Raw genomic sequence first — 20,676 nt, forward strand, 5'->3', positions numbered from 1 at the left:
TGTGCAGAAAAATTAACCCAGCAGGAAAGGAAGTGTTTCATATGCTCAAAATTTCAATTTTGCTCAAAAGTGGAGATCTCAACCCTCGCAAAGTTGAACCCAAAGGTGTGTCCTTGGATTCAGCACAGAGTCAGTTTTACAGTCCCATTAAAAACATTTCATCTGTCAGAAGAACTACAGTATTGACATGTCTAGACATGAAGTGTAGACGTGTAGACAAGATGACAGTATCAGTGGTCTGTCTTATAATACTGGTGAAAATTGGCTGACGGGCCAACACTGAATTTTCCGAAATGTTGATCAAGTTGCATTGTCCTGATAAATAAATCTTAAATGTTACTCATGTTAAATTATACTTGTGGTTTTGCTGCAAAGAAACAGATAAATAGAATATTAATAACAATATAGGCTCACCTTTTTTGTCATAAATACCCCCCCTACACACGGACACGCTCTCACACAAGAATTGCTTTAAATGTCTGTACCTTCCAAATCTTTAATGAAGAGGACCTGAATGAGGAGCCAGAGGAGAAGCAGCAGTACGACGCCTTCGATCATTCCCTTACAGCAGAAAGAGATGACAAGCTGCCACACCGGATGGTTGGGATCTTCCTCTTCAGTTGGACGGGGCATCATTGGTTGTGGGTCTGTGGGAAGTTGGTGACCAACTTTCAATATCACCTTGGAAATGTGTATAAACCTCAATCTTGCAGAGCTTGGATCCAGTTTGTTTGTAGAGCCAATGAGCCTGGACTTTAACATTGTTTCTGATTCAACGTTGATCTGCAGGAATGCAGTCAGAGGAAAAGTTACAGGTCCTGTGCCATGAAAATGTCACTTTATGAGTTTTTTTAACGTTAATATGCATTTCCCAAGCCTGCCTATGGTCCCCCAGTGGCTAGAAATTGAGAAAGGTGTAAACTGAGCCTGGGAAATCTTGCGCTGACTTTGAGAAAATGAAAGCTCAAATGGGCCTTATGAGGTCAAAAGGGGCAAAGTAACTTCCCTTTTCTCTGCTTTGCCCGCCCAGAGAATTTGGCCCACCCATAACAGAGACATCATGGCTTTCAACCAAGCAAAGTAGCAGTTGTTCAAAGCCCCCCCTCCTCAAAAGCTGCAGACTTGGAATGGCACATACAAAAGAAAAGCTCATCGTGGGACTGGCTGCAATTCTGCACCAAGGCTAAATTTTGGGAAATACACTTCAGATATGGTAATAGGGGACCAATGATGCCTATATAAAAGCATCCAAAAAGCACCATGCCATGGGACCATCAACATTCGCAGATAAAACATTTGACTCACATGTGTTGCGCATCATCACTCCACATCACAGTCAGCATCAGCATCCATTGGCTTTTGTACTGTTGCCAGATGAAATCCTTACAGCACGAGTAACACTAATTACTTATATATAATACACTCCTTCTGTTCTTTTCCCCGGTGGCATCGTTCATTGTGTATGAGTTGAGTTAGCTCTGCCACCTGCACTGTCAGCTGCAGTCAGCTTTCAGCATGTGTGCTGCAGCAGCATTTACAGTATAGCTGGCCAACGTCCAGTCAAAACTGCAGTCAGCTTTCCGCTTTCTGCCAAAGACACACACAAGTGTAAACTCTCTTGTCCAAGTTCCGCCCGGGTTCAGCCCCCATAGGGGAAGTGGAAATCGTTAGAAAAACCTAGTTCTTTTTTCAACAAGAGTGATTTAAGCCTGTAACGTCTTGATTTCATGGCAGTAATACTAACACTCTTTCAGCCAAAATGCAGTCCTTATAAGGAGTTTTACATTACGGCTGAAGGTGTGATTGATTTACCCATAAGAAGGGACGTAGCACAAAATTCTGGGTCCTGTAGAAAGGCATTTTCTATTTTCATCTTGTAAAAAAAGTCTACATTTCAAGTGTCCATTAAGAAGACTAGAGGGTGTGTTTAAGTGATGTGGGACATCCACCTACCACCTGATATGAATCTACCTAGCAGGTTAGTTATAAAGGAAATTTGTATGATTTCTTTCTCCTGTCTTATAATGGTGTAAATCATTTAAAAAAAAAAAGGTTTGGTTACATGCAAGTCACAATAACACATGGTCAGCTAGGTTGTTTTTAGTGAGGTAATATTTAGTTTTTGCCATCTTCCTTGTTGTAAACATGAATGGTTCCAGTCAGCGATGAACCCACACCATGGTCTACTGGACGTTTAGGCAGTGAACAGCAAATGCATTAATTTACATTTAAGTTTAGGCTAAATAAGTCAAAGGGGACAGGCCCTTTGCTTGAGGAGCAGAGGCTGGAAAAGTCATCTTCACACTGTGGATCACATCTGTGGATAAGTGTAGATCACATGCTGACCAAAGACCAGCATCACTTGTCCCAAGAGGCTAAAAGTGACACAATATATATTTCATTGTTTTGTTTTTTGTTTTTTTGTTTTCACCTGCAACAGAAATACATTGAATAGGCCTACATTTGACCATACTTGACAATTGCACAGTCTGTCGCTATCCTCCCCAGCCACAGAGCTGCAGTACTGGAGGCTGCACTTTAAGGACTGCAATAAAACTGCACTTCTAGGACCCAAGATTTAAAAAAAATAAAATAAATACTAAGACAATAGTAGTATTTTGGTGATATGAATGAATAGATAGTGGATGGCAGTAGCCCGTAGGGAGGAGGTTTTGGTCCGTAGGTTTGCTGGTTCAAGTCTCCCGTCTCAACTTTTGCATGTATGGGACCTGAGCATCTTTGTGTTTCAGGCCTGTGTAAATTGTACTTATTGTACTCTGTACAATTTAAAAAATATATAAATGATTATTAAACCTTTTAAATAAAAGAATTTGGACAAATGTAGTAGGCTATTTGGGTGGAATAAACCTCTTAAATAAGTAGGCTTCCTGCCTCTGGGACTGCAGGAACTTTATGTAGCCCTCTCACTGCCATTCTCCATCCATCCACCAGAGGGCCTAAGACCCCCACGGTGGCCGGGAAGGGCAAAACAACATTACAAAGTGTGAAACACTTTTGCAAAGATCGAGACAAACTTACATTTTAGAAAAGAAATTAACAAGATGCAAAACACTTTCACAAAGAACAAAACAAATTTACATTTAAAAAAAAACAAATTAACAAGAGTCAAAACACTTTTACGAAGAAAAAAACTAAAACTGTTTTTCACACTTTGTAATGTTGTGTTGCACTTCCCGGCCACCGTACACTACTAGTCTCTTTTAAGACCTGCAGCCTGGAGCGTCCCATGTCATGCCGTCCCGTCTCATGCCGTCCCGCCATGGTGCCATCCCCAAGCTTCTACTTTTCATAACAAAAGGTCGCAGCTGTAATAAAATAAGCTCGCGTCAACTAACATGCTAATGAATAAAATATTTGTTTTTGTTTTTTATATTGAAAAATATATGTCCGTCTCTAAAATAAATGCAGATTAGGCAAATAAAAAAATTCGTTCTATGGCTGCAACTTGGAGCCTCTCCCGTCTCATGCCCTGACGCCATGCTGATAAGCAATTGTATTTGCGGCAATGTCCCAGTGAAGTGTGAAGACATTATAGAGTAGGCTATAAAATTAAAAGGAGTATTGAAAAAAGCGTGACATGTTTATTTTTGTATTTTTGTTCTTTTGCATGCAGATCCTTGTTATCCCTCCTCAGGAAATCCGGCCGTTAGTTGGCAGAAATGACTGCGTCGCTGATGGAGGTTTCATCAAATGTGGCTACGTTAATATGGAACAACACAACAACAAGATTCAGAAATGAGCAAACTCTATGTATGGCAAAATTGTTACTTTAACAGTTTTTAACGTTTTTCAATCGACTGCAACAAACGTGGTCACGAATTTACCCGTACCTCCATCTGGAAAATTATTCAATTTTGTATTTTTGACCCTCTGAATTTACCGTTGGACAAACCTCGGCACGAGACGGGACCGTATGACATGGGATGCTCCAGGCTGAAGCCATACCCGTCTCTTTAAATCCGCTGCTCCCACCAAACGGAACAAACCACTGTGAGGTTAGGAAGGGGGGTTCGAGATGTTTTTAAACTTAAAAGTCATTTTTTTCCTTTTTATATTGTTTTTATACATACAAAATTACTTTAATTATACATAATACCATTTCAAAATAGACAGCATGTGTTTAAAGGATTTGTACGGTATGTCCTGACCCCCCCATGAGTACTGTATTGACACTCATTTAAAAAGGTTTTTGTAAGATTTTATGTGTTGCTGTTAAATGGTCTCAGATTAAACACTCCTGGTACTGGATTGTCAGCTGCCTTTCTCAGACCAAAAAATAATAAATTGGATGAAACACACTTTAAGTGGCAGTATGAGCATTCGCCCAGCCAGACCTCCCTCCTGATCGCTGCTGTGTCGCTCATCACTGTGACGCTCATCACTTCTTCATATCACACTGAGAACACCAGACGTATGGCACTCTTCCATTTAACGGTATATTTACTGTTGGCATGCCTCTACAGTTTGACAGAGTCGACGTCAAACCAACCGAGGATGACAATCACAGAGAATGGTAGGACATTTCGCTTTTTTCTTAACTTTTCTTTAACTTCCTAACATGACATTGTTTAAATTGGGGCGATGTAAACTATAATCCTACATGTTGTAAACCTACAGTGTCTATATAGTATACAGTATCTATCTATATATATATTTATGTCTATATATATATATATATATCTATCTCCTAGGGAAACCTTTTATATATCTTATTTGTGCCTGTTTACAGTGACGATGTAATAGAGTAGACTGACTGGCTACGTGGTGTGTACACACACACACACACACACACACACACAGGTCTGGCAAAGCGAGACTATATCTGACTGACTTGCCAGGCTACACTTTTACAAGTCCCTGATGTCTTTGTGTCTGAGGCAGGATTATGGTCTATGAGGAAGCTCTATTCTTTACTTCTTGGCAGTTAGCGTCAGCACAAACTAAAGCAAGCAAAGCATATAATTTCTGAATGCGCCAGACACAGAGACTCTTTGGTTCTCTTTAGAGGAGAGTAAGCTTGCCTGCCCAGAGAATTGACAAACATACTTATTTGAGCAGACTAAAAAAAAAAGAGCTGAGAGAGAAGTTTGAACCCTTACTTAACTCTTACTTAAACATTACTTTCCACCTCTGAGAGACGCATTTATCTTACTTGAATTAATTGATAGATGGAGTATGGCCAGATGTGCTCAACCCCTGGGAGTGACCTGTAGTTACCTATGTTTTCCACTTGTCTCATCTTACCACAACATGGTGTTTCTAGAAAGTCTACCATATTGACATTGCTGGCTATGCAAGAGGTTATAAAAGTCTGGGCCAACATTGCCATCCATGGCGTCACACCCCTAGCGTGGCTAAAAACAGGTTAAAATGTTACTGTGTATAGTTCCGTTGAGTACAATCAATGGCAATTAGACATTTTTGCATTGCACACCCAATGTTTCTCTTTCATATTGTTTTTGTATTGTAGAGACTTCAATAAAAAGGATACCTTTACCTGGACACCATGCACCTGTCGGGATGGTTCTGGAAAGAGAGCCCGACACTGTCATAGCTGCTGGACAAACGCACCTCCATGAATTCCACTTTCAAAATAATCCTCAGAAGGTAGTGAACATTTCTGACATTTTTTTTTTTTTTTAACATTACATTATGTGTCACTTTTATCCAAACTGACTTACAGTTGCTATATATATCATGCGCCTCTGGAGCAACTAGGGGTTAAGTGTCTTGTTCAGTGACGCATTGGTTGATGTATCGCTGTGGCAATCAAACCTTGTTCCCCCACACCAAAGGCTTGTGTCATATCCACTGCTTTTTGTAGATTACATAACTCAGGCCTTAATGCTAAAGCACTTATTGGCTACACAAAACATCCTCTGCATTTCTCAGTAGGGCAGTTTACTAAATGATATAGTCCGCCGCCTTTTCACACAGCTGACGCGTTCTACGTCACTGCTGAGAAAGGGCAACAGCAGATAAGAGTCCATGTTTTTTTTTTTTTATCCTCCCTGTCCTCCTTGATTTGACGGGTTAAACGTTACTTGTAACTCCGTGGAGGAGGGGTGGTGCACGATCACAGATCACGGAAGGCTTGTATCATGTGGACGTGCCAACAGCGTGGTTTCATTATTTAGAATTTCTCATGGGTGTGGGGGGCGGACAGAAACTACACACTATAGCTTTAAATAAATATCTAGAGTCTGCAATCAAATAACCGATAGCGTGCATTCATAGTGATGTGGATATAGTTCTAGTTCTGCTTTTTTTTCTCTTCACAGACTCCTGAGGTAAAAAGCGTGTTGTGGTCAGAATGCATCGACAAAGGGCCTCTCCAAAGAAAGAAAGCGGTAAAAGAACATTCATTAAAAGCGTGTGGTAGGTTGGACAGATCTGGTTGAAATATCACAAACATTCTTGCTCTTGTGATCTAGAATTGCAACTATAACATCACTTTGGTCCAGAAGAAGTCAGAGGACAACCAGGTCTTTCTGTGTGGAACCAATGGCAAGGACACAGTCTGCTGTGACATGGTACGACACTACAGGTGGAAGGAACACGTCTGTTTTGCTGTAACATTGGGACATATTGGAAATAATCACCAGTGGGGCTCTTTCTGTCTGCTCATTGTGACTAGCCTCTCCTTCTTCTTCTATGTATTTGAAAGAAACCACTCATACTGTTGCTTGAACAGAAAATGATGTACAACACTTTCTGCGTATTAAAGTTTTTTCCAGACGTACCTGTAGTATGCATGAATGAGGATAATGAGATCTGTGTTTTCCTGTAGGATTTAGCAAAGCAGTCACCCGTGTGCATTCCCTCTGAAAAAACAGACAACATAAAAAAAAACATAAAAGAATTTGTCATAAAGGAAGGCGAACCGTTTGCCCTTGTTGGTGAGTTTCTGTACACATAGGATTGTTTTCTATGTCATATTGGCTTTGTACTTTTTAATCCCTACTCATACAGGAAAGGTGTTTGCTGAACATCTATGTCTTCTTAAGCACCTCTACCTGCTTTACTCAGCTCAAATCTTTTTCAAATGTTTTTTTTTGGTTTCCTTTGTTACCCATGCTTTTTATGGGATTGCACTGGTTCTTCCTGCTTGTATGTAACATTGACTCCAGACTCCAGTTTCTCCCTTCTGGCATCACAGCCAGAACAGACATAACCTAGAAACAGTTTTCCATACAAGGGAAACTGGCGTCTGGAATATCAAAGGTGAACTGATGCTGGCTGCAACCCAAAAAACAGTGATGCTGCTGTAATGCCCTAAATATTTCTTGCAGAATCAGAAGATAGTGATCTCTTCATCACATACTCTGGATCTCAAGATTTAGTTGGCATCTTCAAGTTTGGGAAAAACCGAATTATACCGCCACGATATGATAAAGGTATTTGCATGGAGACTGTAGATTGGTTTTCTGTAAAGACTTGAGACAGTACATTAGTTAAATAATGTTTACTTAAGCATTTATATGTACTAAGGCTTTAGAGATGAATATTTACATAGTTTTTGTTGTCTTTAGAGCAGCACTATGTGGGTTTGGTGCCCATCAGACGGGAAGACGACCCCATGCAGAGCAAAGTGTATGCCTTCTTTAAGGAGAAAAACACAGGCGTTTACAGTGAAATGTGGCTCCCTTTTGTGACCCGGGTTTGCATGGTAAGGCCAACATAATCAATTTTAATTTGTTTAGCTAGACTAACTAGCTTTTATCATCAAATATGCACAAAGAAGCTGCTCTTAATAAAGTGTAACAAATCGAATACGTAGAAGTCATTCTATATGCATTATGGAGTGATTGGTCCTTTGACTGTGCATTGATTCTAGGAAGATCGTGGTGGTATCAAGAACAGTTTGCAGTTCAGCTGGACGTCCCAGCTGAAAGCCAGGCTCTTCTGCGGAGACCCTGACAGCAGAAAACACTTCTCTGAACTGGTGGATGTGGCCACTGTACATGCAGACCAGTGGCAAAATACCACGGTTTATGCACTCTTCAGAAATGAATGGTACGACTCCATTATCATTTATGTATTCACCAAAGGGTAGAAAGGATATCTTAAAGTTTTATTCAAGTAAAACACAATTTTTCTTTACTCCAAGTTCTTTTTCTTTTTTTTAAATCTGCTATTTAAGTTTGAATCATGTCGGAGTAAAGGAAATTATCTAAAACATTAAGTACTGTATAAGTGCTCAAGTATAGTCATAAGTTGAGCATTAGTCTTATCAAATGTTGCTTTTCCCAAAAATTGCAAACTTTATTGGTGATCCATTTTGTTTGGGCTGTTTCTCAAAGTCCAGACCAAGGTCCGCAATCTGGACCGAATGACAAGTCAATTCGGCCCCCAGCCCATACCTTGTGTTGTATATACAATACCATATGAAGACCATGTTGCCTCCCACTTGTTGAGTGAGTCATGGCACTGCAGATATAGACATGGGCGGTTGTGGCTTAGTGGTAGAGCGGCGCCTGCCAATCGGAAGGTTGTTGGTTCAATGTCAAAGTGTCCACTTCATCACAGTTGCTCCCGATGCTGCACCAATGGTGTGTAAATGTGTGTGAGTGTTTATTTGATGAGCAGGTGGCACCTTGTACGGCAGCCTTGGTGAATGGTTCCTGTGATATGTAAAAGCACTTTGAGTAGTTGTTGAGACTAGAAAAGCGCTCCGGAGCTCGATCAGCCACGGACAATACTGTGCACAGCCAGTAGGCTACATTCTTTAAAAATGAAACATTGCTGATCGCAATAACATGTCAGTTAAACTTTACATCTCCAATCCTATCTGTACTGTGAAAAGTGACGCTGTCCTGAGTTAAAAGATGTCCTACTTTACTGCTTTTATTATCAAATTAATGGGCGTGTGTTTTTGTGTCGGCCACTGTCTTTCCCTAAGGTTTTGAAATGCAAATGTTCTTAGTACTTTTTTTTTTTTTTAAAGTACGTGCACACACAGAGGAAAACACATCGGATCCTATGAAAGCAGATAATGCGGTGTTTACATGAAGAAAATAGCAGAGCCACTTGTTATGTTAGCCAACCAAAGTACATAACCACAACCATCAAGAGATGGGAAGAAAGATTTTAAAACATACTTGGGTACACAGCTCACAGTCCAGACAGAACTGTTGTTTAACCAGATGACACTTTGTGTACCGTTTCCTCTTTCATTGCCACAGTGTGTTCCGTTCTGACTTCCAAACTTAGCCCGTCTGCTCAGACATTTTTAAGTTTTTGACCCGAATGGCCAAAATCTTTATTGACCGCCCAAACATTTGTTGTTGCCGCAGACATGTCCGTGTACACCAGCTGACGACCTCTGACTGTGTCTCTCTGCAGGGGTATGAGTGCTGTGTGTGTCTACACGATACAAGATATTGAAAACATCTTCACAACCTCCAATTTTAAAGACTCCGACACTCAGTCCGAGAGGCCTAGACAGGTGAGTGTCATGCAAATTCATCTGAGGTGTGAAATAACAAATATAACACATTGTCTTTCACAAAATAAGTCTGTTGTTGTGCTATCTTTCAAACCATGTGCTTAAATGTAGTTACAAAGTAAAATTAATTATATACTGTAGGTATATAATACTTAAGTCTTGCGTACATTATTTAAGTATTAGCTTTATTATTATCTTTCTTGTATTTTAAAGTCACTATTTATAGAAATTCAGAAGCATCAGAAGAGATACAGACAGCAATAGACGCTGCTTCCCCATTCCATCCTTGGTTTTAATGTCAGTGTGAAGCTAAATGATGTATGTAGCCATGAAATAAATATTTAGGAACATTCTTAAAGCTTCTACATGCTTCTTCTTTTGAAACAATACAGCCAGAAGCATTAAAAAGTTACTAAGTTCTTAGATTATTATTGATTATTATTGTAGAGTCCATGTGTGCAGTGCAAAAATGGAAAGCTTGACAGACATTAACAACAGTAACTGAACCATCACAACACAAATGTATGCCATTTTCATCAGTGTGTTGCAGACAGCACAAAACTTTCTTCAGAGGCTCTGAGGTTGATCATAATGAATACTGAGCTGCACGAATGGGTCCGGCCCGTTTACAACTCCAGCCCACTTCTCTTTAATCACCACAGTTACACTCACATCTACGTTGACAGTTCCCAGAACAATCACCCCGCCGTCCTGTTCCTGTCTCTAAGTGAGTATAAAGTAATGTGAAGCTATGTTGATACTAAGAATAGTATATTGTGCTGTACAGTGGAAGATTAAAACGCACACAGGTTTGTTTTAATTTGCCACTTTGGGAGAAAAAGCATTTAAACACCTATTGCTTGCCATTTTAAATGAGCAAGAACAGTTTAGTTAAGGGTGAAGCAGCTCTAAATACTAATTTCAAGTATCTGGTTGGGGGAAAAAAGCCTGCAGGCGCTTGCAACTTGATTTAGCCAAGTCCTGTTTTGCTTAGGCTGAAAATAGCACTGTAGAGGAGTTGGAGAGAGCAGAGTTGATCAACTTGGGCCAATGTGGGTGTTAGTTGTGACTTATTGAAAGGTCAAACCCAAAGGTTTTATACATGATACCATCACCTAGAGGCTTACTGTAAAGATGATCTTTTTCACTGAATGCTTCCTGGAAAAGGTTGCTACTTTTTCTTGTAAGATTGAACTTGGTTTGACCTCTTAAAAGCTAGTTGCAGCTGCATAGCAGAAAGGGAGGAAGGTTCTCCTTGGGCGTTTCAAACCACCCAACATCAGTCAGAGTGATGACTCTCTCCAAATAGTCTGAGGAGGACAAGAGGCCTGTACTGCAAAGCAAGAAGTGGTGTTAACGAGTTAACTTAAGGTTCAACACTGGGTTTTCTGTATCACAACGGTGGATCAATTGTCTCACTAATCTCAAATTTATGTTTGAGATTAGAGATCAATCTGTGTAAAAGCACCGCCTACTGACCAATCAAAACGGAAGCACCGTTCTTAGAAGATCCGGTGGAGCTGGGTGCGAGGAGAGAGAGGTGCGCTCATAAAAGTTAAAACATTTAGAGACGGTCCATTTTTATGAAAGATATCAATTTATAGAAACATTGGTTTGAATTATGATTTTTTTAATTTTTTTTATTTTCTCTCATGGTCGCTTCCCACTGCCAGGGTTGCGACTGAAATGATAAGCTAAAACAACCACAGTTTATGGAAACCCTAAGTGTAATCATGGTCAGATCCTGTGCCTGAGTGATGGGGAAGTGATATTGATAAGCGTGGGATTTACGCATTTACAGCGTTGGCTATTCATTTGCAAGCTTTCCTTCCTGTTTTAGGAAGCAGCGACTGTATTGCATTTCGCCTGTAAAACCATGTCTGTGTTCTTCTTCATATTTATGTAGAATTATAGTTTTCTCTTCTTATGTAAAATATGCGGCTCTGCTAGATGTTTGCGATTGGTCACGCTGTGCAACGCATGCATCACTGGATTTGGAAACCCTGGCTTGATGGAACTAGTTCTTAACCACTGTTGTGACACGGTTTATGTGGGACGTGGTGGTTAGGTTTGGTGAAGACAGTTAACTGAAATACATCCAGGGCATGTTGATCTTGATTTGTAGTACAGGCCTCAGGCCTTTGGTTTTGGTTTGAGGGTTTTTTGGTTTTAGTATTTTTTTTGTAATTTCCCAAGAACAGAAACACATCATGTGAAATATCTCATGACAAATGTGTTATTTTTTTTACATTCCGATAAGGAATTTGATTAGTCATAGCACTTTGGCCTCTGGGTAAAACAAGATGATAAGACAAAAATAATAATAAGGAGAGGTTTACACAGGTTTTGAAGATTACCTTTTTTTTTTTTTACAAAAACATTCCATAGACACTGCTTGGAGGGTTTACTCTGGGGCCTCATTTGTAAAACTTTGTAGATTCTATTCTGAAAGATATTGTGCGCCAACATTTTTTTTACTTACTTCTCAAAAGTCTCACTTCACAGCTTTTCCTGCAGTACAGAAAACTTCCACAACAAAATGCATGCTTGGTGCTGTCCGCCAAGTTGGGACATTTTCATTGCTCACAGCAAGACTCTTAATCTTTCAGATTTGGGTCAGGCTGGAAGAGTCACAATGAGGAGATGAAACATGCAATATGAGTGGGTAGACTTGAGGTGTGTTTTATACAGGGTGGGGTATTTATATATACTCATATAAGTCTGTCTGTCTTTGAACAGATAATGGAGGAATTCACAAGGTGATGCAGAGTAAAAATCTGACGTTTGTCATCGCTGAGTACCGACCTTTCAACCACAGAGCCCACATCCTCCACATGGTCCTAAACCCTTCCACTGTGAGTAACACTGCAATGCCTACTATTTCCTCGCACCCTGACACAAAGTGGGGGAGTTTAAAAGACTTTAAATCATATGCCAAAAGGTTATAGTGAGTCATATTATGCTTTTTGGCTTTTCCCTTTACTTTAATTTGTTTGTATATCTTTTTGTGCATGTTTTATAGGTTTACAAAGTGAAAAAGCCCAAAGTCCCCCCCCCCCCAAAGGGACTCACCATCTCCAACAGATAACACTGTTCACCAACTGCTCCAAACAGCTCTATTGTAGTCCAGCCTTTACTTCCGAACAAATGCTACTTTGTGAGAAACATTATAATGCTCGCCTAGCTGCTAGCTTGGCACGCCCTCATACTCTTCTTCTGACTGGCTAGTAGTCCTTACCTAGCTACTGCGCACGTGCGACTCCCAACAAAGATGGAGCAGAAGTGCGATGCCTCACTCGGTAGCTAAAACAGAGAGCTCAACACACAGGGGGAAAAGAGGAGCTGCAGCAATGTGCAGTACAACTAAAATATGAAACCACATAAACCTATTCTGACATAACCTCTAAATACAGTTGTGAACCTAAAAATGAGCACTTTAAAGGAAAATGGTAGTGCTTCTTAAGGCTCAGTCTAAATTGTCCCAATAATATCTTGGTGTTTTAATAAAAAGATCAGTAATGGCCCAGTAAAATTAAAACTGTATATCATTTCAGAGGAAGCTGTATGTGAACTCGGGAAGTGAACTGGTCCAACTGGATGTGGCAAACTGTGCCCAGTATGGAAACAGCTGTCAGGATTGTGTATTGGCCAGAGATCCCTACTGTGGCTGGAACGGCACCCACTGCACCCCTGAGTAAGACCACCCATCTGTACCTCGAGACATTTAATATACACATCCAAACATACATTTTCATTTCATCCAGAGATTACATAAAACCTTAGCTTAAAGGTGTTCTGTTTTTTTTCTTGTAAACTAGCTAAAGCTGTGTATACATTCACTCTTTCTTGTTTGCTTGAGGTCTAACAAACATTTGCATTTATTTTTTAACTATTTCCAGATGTCAATTGTCTACATTAATTTTAACTACACTTGTTGGCACATTGCTTCTTTTTTCGGAGCATTACCACTCATTTTTGATCGTTGGAATCGCGCACCAGCGGCAGAAATGTACAATGCGCATCCTGTTAGCCTATATTTGGCAGAGAGCATTGAGGAGATGAGTGGAGGAGACGGACAGTTTCACTACATAACTTCATTATCAGCATTAAAAGAGTGGGGAATTTAATTAGATCTGCAGGAGTTACTTACATTTCTGACTTGAGTTACTTCCAATCATTTTCCTTTCTTGTCTCTTTAAAATTTAATTTCTGCAAAGGGAGTTTTTCCTTGCCCTAAATGCTTGCTCTGGGGGGAATTAATCGAATGGTTGGGTCCTAAATTATAGAGTGTGTTCTAGATCTGTAAAGTGTCTTGATATAAGTCTTGATCTTGACTCTATTGATACCATAAATAAAATGTAATTGAATTGCCTCCAACCAGTTTAAGACAGGATTTTCCCCAAAACAAATGCTCATTCCAGAGCTATGAGTTCTTTTTACACACACAGTTTAAAAGCACAATCAAAATGAATAAGCTTTAAGCTTTTGTGCCAAGGTTTCACCACTGAGCATACAGCTGTCACACAGCAATCATCTGACTTGGGCAAGCCTCAATGTCACATGTTATTGTTGTTATGCCCAGCAACACAGAACTGCCAATGTTAGTAGTTTCTTCCAACAAAGTATCTTATTATAACGGAATCTGCTATGAGAAAAGCTTCTCATTATAATAAAATATGGGCGCCCAGATAGCTCAATTGGTGGAGCGGGCGCCCACGTGTGGAGGTTTTGCTCCGGGTTCGGCTCCGACCTGAGGGCCTTTTGCTGCATGTCGTTCTCTCTCTTTCTCCCCTTTCATAACTACAGATGTCTTGTCAAAAGTGAAGGCTTGATACAAAAATAGTCATTAACAAATGATATGCCAAACACTGTATGCCATTTAGTTTTTCACATAACTTAGACATAACTTCACATAACATAGCTATAACTTGTATCTATCAGGATGACTTTAAAAAAGTGTCCTCTCCTTTTTATCATAGAACTTAAAAATAGATCTCTCATCCTGTACAGCCCCTTCATCCTGTACAGCCCCTTCAACCAAAGTCTGATCAAGTGTGACGGTTATGTCATCATAACCAGAAAAAAATAGGAAGGTTTTGACCTTCCTATTTTGCTTATTCTGTAATAATTGTTGCACGTGCCATTCCTCTGTTTTCAACAGAGTATTTAATGTTTATTTAATAATAAGAAAGTGTCTGTGTACTTTGGCTCTACTTGTCCCTACACCCCCTGAGCACAGAAACCTAGCCGACCCTAACACACACATTTCCACCCCTAAAGCAACGCTGCATTCATACTTCCTGTGGTTGATGACACATCGACCTTGACACTACCACAAGGAAATTATACAAAAATTATGACCAAATTAGAAAGCGAAGTGCATGTAATAGACAAGCACTTCACAAAGTGACTGCAAGCCCTGTCAATTCCCCACTTTACCCTACTTGCCAGAAAGGGATGTAAGTGAAGAATGGTTGTTACCGGATTTGTTAAATACTGATCTATAACCATAAGCATCCTAGTAAAAAATAATTAAAAACTTTAAGTGGGAATGTACCTCACAGTGTATTACTGCGAACACTAATAGATTATATGCAGATGACTGCCATTGCTGAATCATTTTACTTCAATTTAATTGTTTAGATTGCTTTTTGTTTTATAAAATCTGGCAAACGCACATAGTTATAATGAAATATTACTTATGATGTAACATGTATCTAAAATAATTTACTGGTTCATAACTACATCTATTTGAGTTTATTTCTCCAAATAATTTTGAAGTCAAACAGAGAAACTGGCAGCAGAAAGGAAAATGAGTCTAAAAGCAAACTTAAAACCAGTTCCTGAACTTAACTTTCTCCTTTTAGGTGCGTGTGTGCTTGTTGTCAATTTAAATGTCGGATGTACTTGCATGAGCTGGCAGGTCTGTTTGTTCATTAGGCAATGAGTTTTTACTGTCTGTTTTCCTTGGCTACCCCTCACAATGCCATTGATATACAATAAGGGGTATAGCTTTCTAACTGAGCAAACCTTTTCTTTGACAGTGGCAAACTACAGGATGTGACCAGAGGGGACCATTCCATTTGTGTGTCTACGTCAAGGCTCCAGCAACTGGTACCAGCAGGTACCAAGATCAAGATATTAAATGAGTTTATTGCAATCTGGAAAGCGCATTTTCAATGATATATAGTTTAGTTCACGTAGACAGCAGAGAAGTTTGACATACTTATATATGTATATGATGTACTGAAAAACACAAAGTCACTGTATTCTGGACTCTTCATAGATGACTAGATGGATAAGACACACAGATAAGCCAATGTTTGAGTGCTAATTTCATGCATCTGCGGTGTCGAAACAAGCTCATCTTCAGCTAAACCCCTGAAACTGTAGCCTAGCTAAACTTACCATACAATCAATGTACTTAACTTCAGCAAAATGTTTGTTAGCCATTTAAAGCCGTTTAGGACAAAAACAAATTTCCAGTTTAGTTCCAATGACATTGGAAGTTAATATTTAATCATTTAAAAAATGAGTAGCTGGATATTTTGGGAAATACGCTTGTCAATCTTCTTTCACAGAGTCTGCACGTTAAACTTGAAACACCAGCAACCGGCTAGCTCAGCTTAGCACAAAGACGGGAAACGGAGGGATACAGCTAACCTGCTCTATCCTACAGTCTGTTTCCAGTCTTTATGCTAAGCTAGGCTAACCTGCTAGTGGCTATAGCTTCATATTTACCAGACAGACATTCGAGTGGAATCGATCTTCTCATTCTTGGCAAAAAAAAAGTATGCAAGCGTGTTTCCCAAAATGTCAAAGTTAAGTCTGTTGTTGTTAATGTTAGTACCATTAAAGATAACTCATCCTCAACGCAGGGCGGTATGTCAGGGTGGTGGATGGGTAAAATACAGGACTTTCACCCAGGAGACTGGGGTTCGTGTCCTGCGTTTCGCGTTTCCTAAACTTCCTAAAATTGACGTTAATGCGGAGAGTGGCGTGTATGTTTACGCCCGCTGTATACAGAGTGGACATACAGGCTCAAAATACATACAGATAACACGCCATTCGGCTTTAGAAAGTTGGCGTGTATGTTTGCGCAATGCCATGCTGGCTCACAACATTCTTCATCCAAGTGTTGCAGAAAAATAAATGGAGCATAAACCCTAGACTCTGTGATCAGTTACCTAAAGTTGGTTATGAGTGGAAGCGGAACAGAAAATGGGGAACAAGATAAGCAGCTGTAATGTACAAAACAGCATGGTGTTGGATCTGTTCGCTATCATACTATTGTTTGGACAATTAAAGTACGACTATTTATTCAGCCACTGTAGAAAAGCTTTAGTTACAGCATGCAGACTCTGCTGTGTGGTTTTACTGTTTGTCCATCTTAAACAGTTTCACTCACTCCATTATGTGAGCAGAAGCTCAACTTCCAAATGCTTCTTCATGGGTTCTGGCTTGTGGGTCCCCCTGTGCCCTGCCACTGACCACTTTAAAATGCTTAGCTAACAATCACAATGTACTGACAATTGATCAAATCCGCTTAAGATTCACACAGGAGAACAGGTCTGCACTGGGATAACATGGGTCGAACAGATCAAGAAACCTGTATTCATGCTCATAATAAGAAAACTCCTTGTGCAAATAACACTGAATTAAGCAAATACACATGCAAATCATGCAATTAATTTAAAACTAGACAGAACTTTACATAGTTTACTGCCTTAATATCTCAGTAGAAGCAGGAAGGAACTATCTCTTGGGTTTGGTAGTGGTATGTTTGTGCTCTAATGATATCATAAGGTCTTTCAAGGCTGCAGGCTTTTATAAAATGTGGGACACTGTAAGGAAATGAATCATCCACAGCCAACATGTGCACTTTATATCACATCTATAGTATTTCAAGTTCAACTACCCACTCTGAAGCTGCCAGTCCGATTACATACTGTAATCTCTCTTTGCAGCTTGTCTCTGAATTCCAGGAATAAAGTTGACTTGCATAGTTGTGATGCTTTTATCTTGAAAAGTAACAGCCCTTGACACTTCAGCTGCTGCATCACATCAAATGTAGGTGGATTTGAACCCTTACCATATTATCTTACCGCATGCTCCAATGGGACACTAACAAACAGACCTGGTCACTTCCTAGAAGTGTGTGATATCTTGCTCTTCATGCCAAAATGATGTTACCTCAGACATCTGTAAAATGTTATTCTGCAATTTTAACAGCTTAGACGTGTCTTTCAGAATTAAAGTAGTCTTGCTGACTTATTTCTTCCCCCATTTTCCACCTTTATCACCCCCACAACTGGTCATCAAGGGTGTACAACAAAGCTCAATTTTAGGTACCTTCTTTTTCTCATTTACATAAACTAGTGCAGTCCCAATTCAAAACGAGCCTGTTTTGACAGGCCAATTCCCTGGCCTTAGCTATTGTTACTTGCAGTTTTTCCGGTACCTGTCATCCAAACAAGTTCACACTCAAAACAGCAATACACCTGCCTTGACATAGTAGCATCCTCCAGCAATGCTAGATTACACGCTTCATTTGTCAACAGCTAGCTATTTGGTAGAGGCTGTTTCTGGCAATAAAACAAGTAATTCTGAAAGTTACATCGATGATTGAAATGTTTGAGTTTGTTATAATTAAACACCACCAGTCTCTCTTTCTTCGTCTGTTCTTGAATGCATCATGTCAAGAGTATACTAGAGCGAGCTGTACCCAGCATGCCAATGTGACATGTTGGTACAACCGTTAATAAAGGTCCCCTCTTAATGCAGTACACAGTGTTTACATAACACACTACTAACAAATACACTACCGGTCAAAAGTTTGGGGTTACTTAGAAATTTCCGTTGCACTCCATTATAGACAGAATACCAGGTGAGATCAGTTGAATTTTTTTTTAGTTTTTTTTTCAACCAGGACAGCAGTTTTCAGATTACATTATGTGATTACACAATTGCAAAAGGGTTCTTCAATGTTTTCTCAGTTAGTTTTTTAAAATGGTATCAGATTAGTAAACAGAATGTTCCTTTGGAACATTGGATGAATTGTTGCTAATGATGGGCAATGTAGATATTGCATTAAAGATCAGCCACCCAGTCAGATCAGCTGGTATTCTGTCTATAATGGAGGGGTATGGAAATTTGTAAGTGAGCCCATACTTTTGACCGGTAGTGTATGTCCTGTAGGTATCTTTTTATATTCCTGTATGCTGATGATACATAACTGTATCATCAGCATATGATGATAATAATGTTGTAAGAGTGATTTACCTATTTATATTATACTCTTTTTCGGCTCCCTTTACTATGAGACCCTTGTTGTTCCACTCTGCCATTGAATATGAACCTAAAGCATCTTCTACACACATTTTAAACATTTTACACTGGTTCACTATTATGTGCACAAACCATGTCATGCTCTAATTGAAATGAGAGACCTCCTTGGTTAAATAAAGATTACATAAAGTCTCAAAGCTAAACAGACCTTGTGTTCTTTTCTCAGTGTCAAGATATTCCACTGACAAAACTGCAGACAAGGCCAAGGGCAGCATCACACTTCCACCTGACTCCAAGTATTTCCTCCAGTGCCCAATGTCGTCCCATCACGCCCAGTATACCTGGTGTCACCCTGAAAGCAACACATCCTGCAGTTCAATGGAGCAGCAGTGCCTTTTTCTTATTGATAGCATGGGTCCTGAGCAGGTGGGCACTTACACATGTGTTTCAGAGGAGATGGGCTACAGCAGAGTCCTGGCCCAGTACCAACTACGGCTGGGGAACAGGGCGGCTGGCTGGTCATCAAGCCCACTGGTATGGCTCTGTCTAATGGCTGTTCTAATCAAGAGTGTGGCCTGTTAGTCCCAGTAAACAACACTTCCTACTTCCTAATGTCTGCATTCATAATGAGGGCTGCAACATTATAACTGAAATTTTGAACTTTTGAACTTTTAGTCCGAATTATAGTTATTTGTCTTTAATTTAATGTAACAAAATCATTTTTGCAGAACTTTTGGCATCTATGCATCAGCGTTATTTTCAAGTGCAGTAGAAGTTAATGAAAAATAGATGTTGTAATCTTGCCAAAACTTTTTTTTGATAATAGAAATTAAAATAGCAAAAATACTGAATGTAAAAATTAGGCAGAGCCTTCAAATACATATTTTCAAATCAATCTGAATCAGAAAATGTTTGTAAAAGCTATTTTACTATTCCTCATTTAGCATATCTGAATCCGTTAAAAGGGAGTAGGTCCTTCTTTGGTATTATCACATTTGCATAAGGTCACAGAATAAAAAATGGTAAATTAAAAAAAAAAAGTTAATGTTAAAAACATAACCTTTGTAAAATACTCCTTGTTCTTTTTAGATGCAGACCAATTGAATGTGTATTATTTAAGACCATGCCAAATAGAACAATTCATGTATTAGTTGAAATTTATGTCACTTCTGCCATCATCTTTGGATCAAGAAATCCATGTACATCTTCAGCTTTGGAAACTGGTAGAAGTCTACACAAAAATCTCTGGGGTTTATATTATTTTTCAGAAAACTAGATGCTTATAGCTGGAATATATTAATACAAAATGATCAATTTAAGTGATTTCACACGCAGAAAAAGCTGCGGGTAGCCAGGGTAGCCTAAAATATGCATTGCACTGCGTTGCATTTGAGTTATTGTAAAATACGTGTGATACAATCCGTTTCCCTTTAATGTGAAATTTGTTCTGTCCTAGCTGTAATTTCCTCTCTTGCGTACTACCTCAGACTTGCTTAACCGACTTTGGACATTTTATTTTTGTTAAGACTTTTTTGTCAGGCAAACGGAGCGGGCACCCATAAATGGGTTTACCTCTCGATGCGGCGGCCCCGGGTTCCACTCAAAAAATAAATGCCCAAAATGCCACCAAAAAGAAATAAGTCTTCTCTGTCTGTCAAGATACATGTATATATTGTGAAATACAGCTGGGATTTTGCAGCAATGCTTATTTTTTTAGGTCAGTGAAGCCTGAATCCGGGTAGAAAGATTACACAGTTGTGCCTCTTTTGTGTCATTAGATAGCTGGTGTTAGCATGTTATTTTGCTAAATGGTTTAAGGTTACATCTTTCAACACAAAATTCATTTGATATCTAATGTTACTCTAACTCCAGGCAGTCTTAGTAGCACTCTACATTTCATAACGAGATGTCTGAGAGTG

At 39.4% G+C, this 20,676-nt stretch overlaps 1 protein-coding gene across 2 annotated transcripts; it reads left to right on the top strand.

The window, feature by feature from the left end:
* Positions 1 to 4,313: 4,313 nt before the first annotated feature.
* LOC117945663 (semaphorin-7A) lies at positions 4,314 to 20,261 on the top strand. Of its 2 annotated transcripts, XM_034873295.1 has the most exons (15): positions 4,314 to 4,534; positions 5,492 to 5,628; positions 6,303 to 6,371; positions 6,456 to 6,554; positions 6,812 to 6,920; positions 7,314 to 7,418; positions 7,554 to 7,690; positions 7,859 to 8,037; positions 9,367 to 9,469; positions 10,010 to 10,196; positions 12,209 to 12,324; positions 13,024 to 13,163; positions 15,514 to 15,581; positions 15,631 to 15,637; positions 18,982 to 20,261. In XM_034873295.1, the coding sequence occupies exons 1-15, from the start codon at positions 4,435 to 4,437 to the stop codon at positions 19,337 to 19,339; spliced, it is 1,914 nt and encodes a 637-aa protein (XP_034729186.1). In that variant the 5' UTR covers positions 4,314 to 4,434; the 3' UTR covers positions 19,340 to 20,261. The 2 variants fall into 2 exon arrangements, with proteins under 2 accessions (XP_034729186.1, XP_034729177.1); XM_034873286.1 differs by lacking the exon at positions 15,631 to 15,637 and having other exon boundaries at positions 15,514 to 15,593; positions 18,984 to 20,261.
* The last annotated feature ends 415 nt before the right edge of the window (positions 20,262 to 20,676 follow it).

Source organism: Etheostoma cragini, chromosome 1 (assembly GCF_013103735.1).
Source record: "Etheostoma cragini isolate CJK2018 chromosome 1, CSU_Ecrag_1.0, whole genome shotgun sequence".
Lineage (NCBI taxonomy): Eukaryota > Metazoa > Chordata > Actinopteri > Perciformes > Percidae > Etheostoma > Etheostoma cragini.

What these genes read in the sequence shown, in the direction of transcription:
- LOC117945663 (XM_034873286.1), top strand. Translation starts at nt 4,435, where the DNA reads ATGGCACTCTTCCATTTAACGGTATATTTACTGTTGGCATGCCTCTAC. An exon ending in AGTCCGAGAGGCCTAGACAG is followed by an intron (nt 9,470 to 10,009) that starts GTGAGTGTCATG and finishes CATTTTCATCAG; the next exon opens with TGTGTTGCAGACAGCACAAA. An exon ending in CGTCCTGTTCCTGTCTCTAA is followed by an intron (nt 10,197 to 12,208) that starts GTGAGTATAAAG and finishes GTCTTTGAACAG; the next exon opens with ATAATGGAGGAATTCACAAG.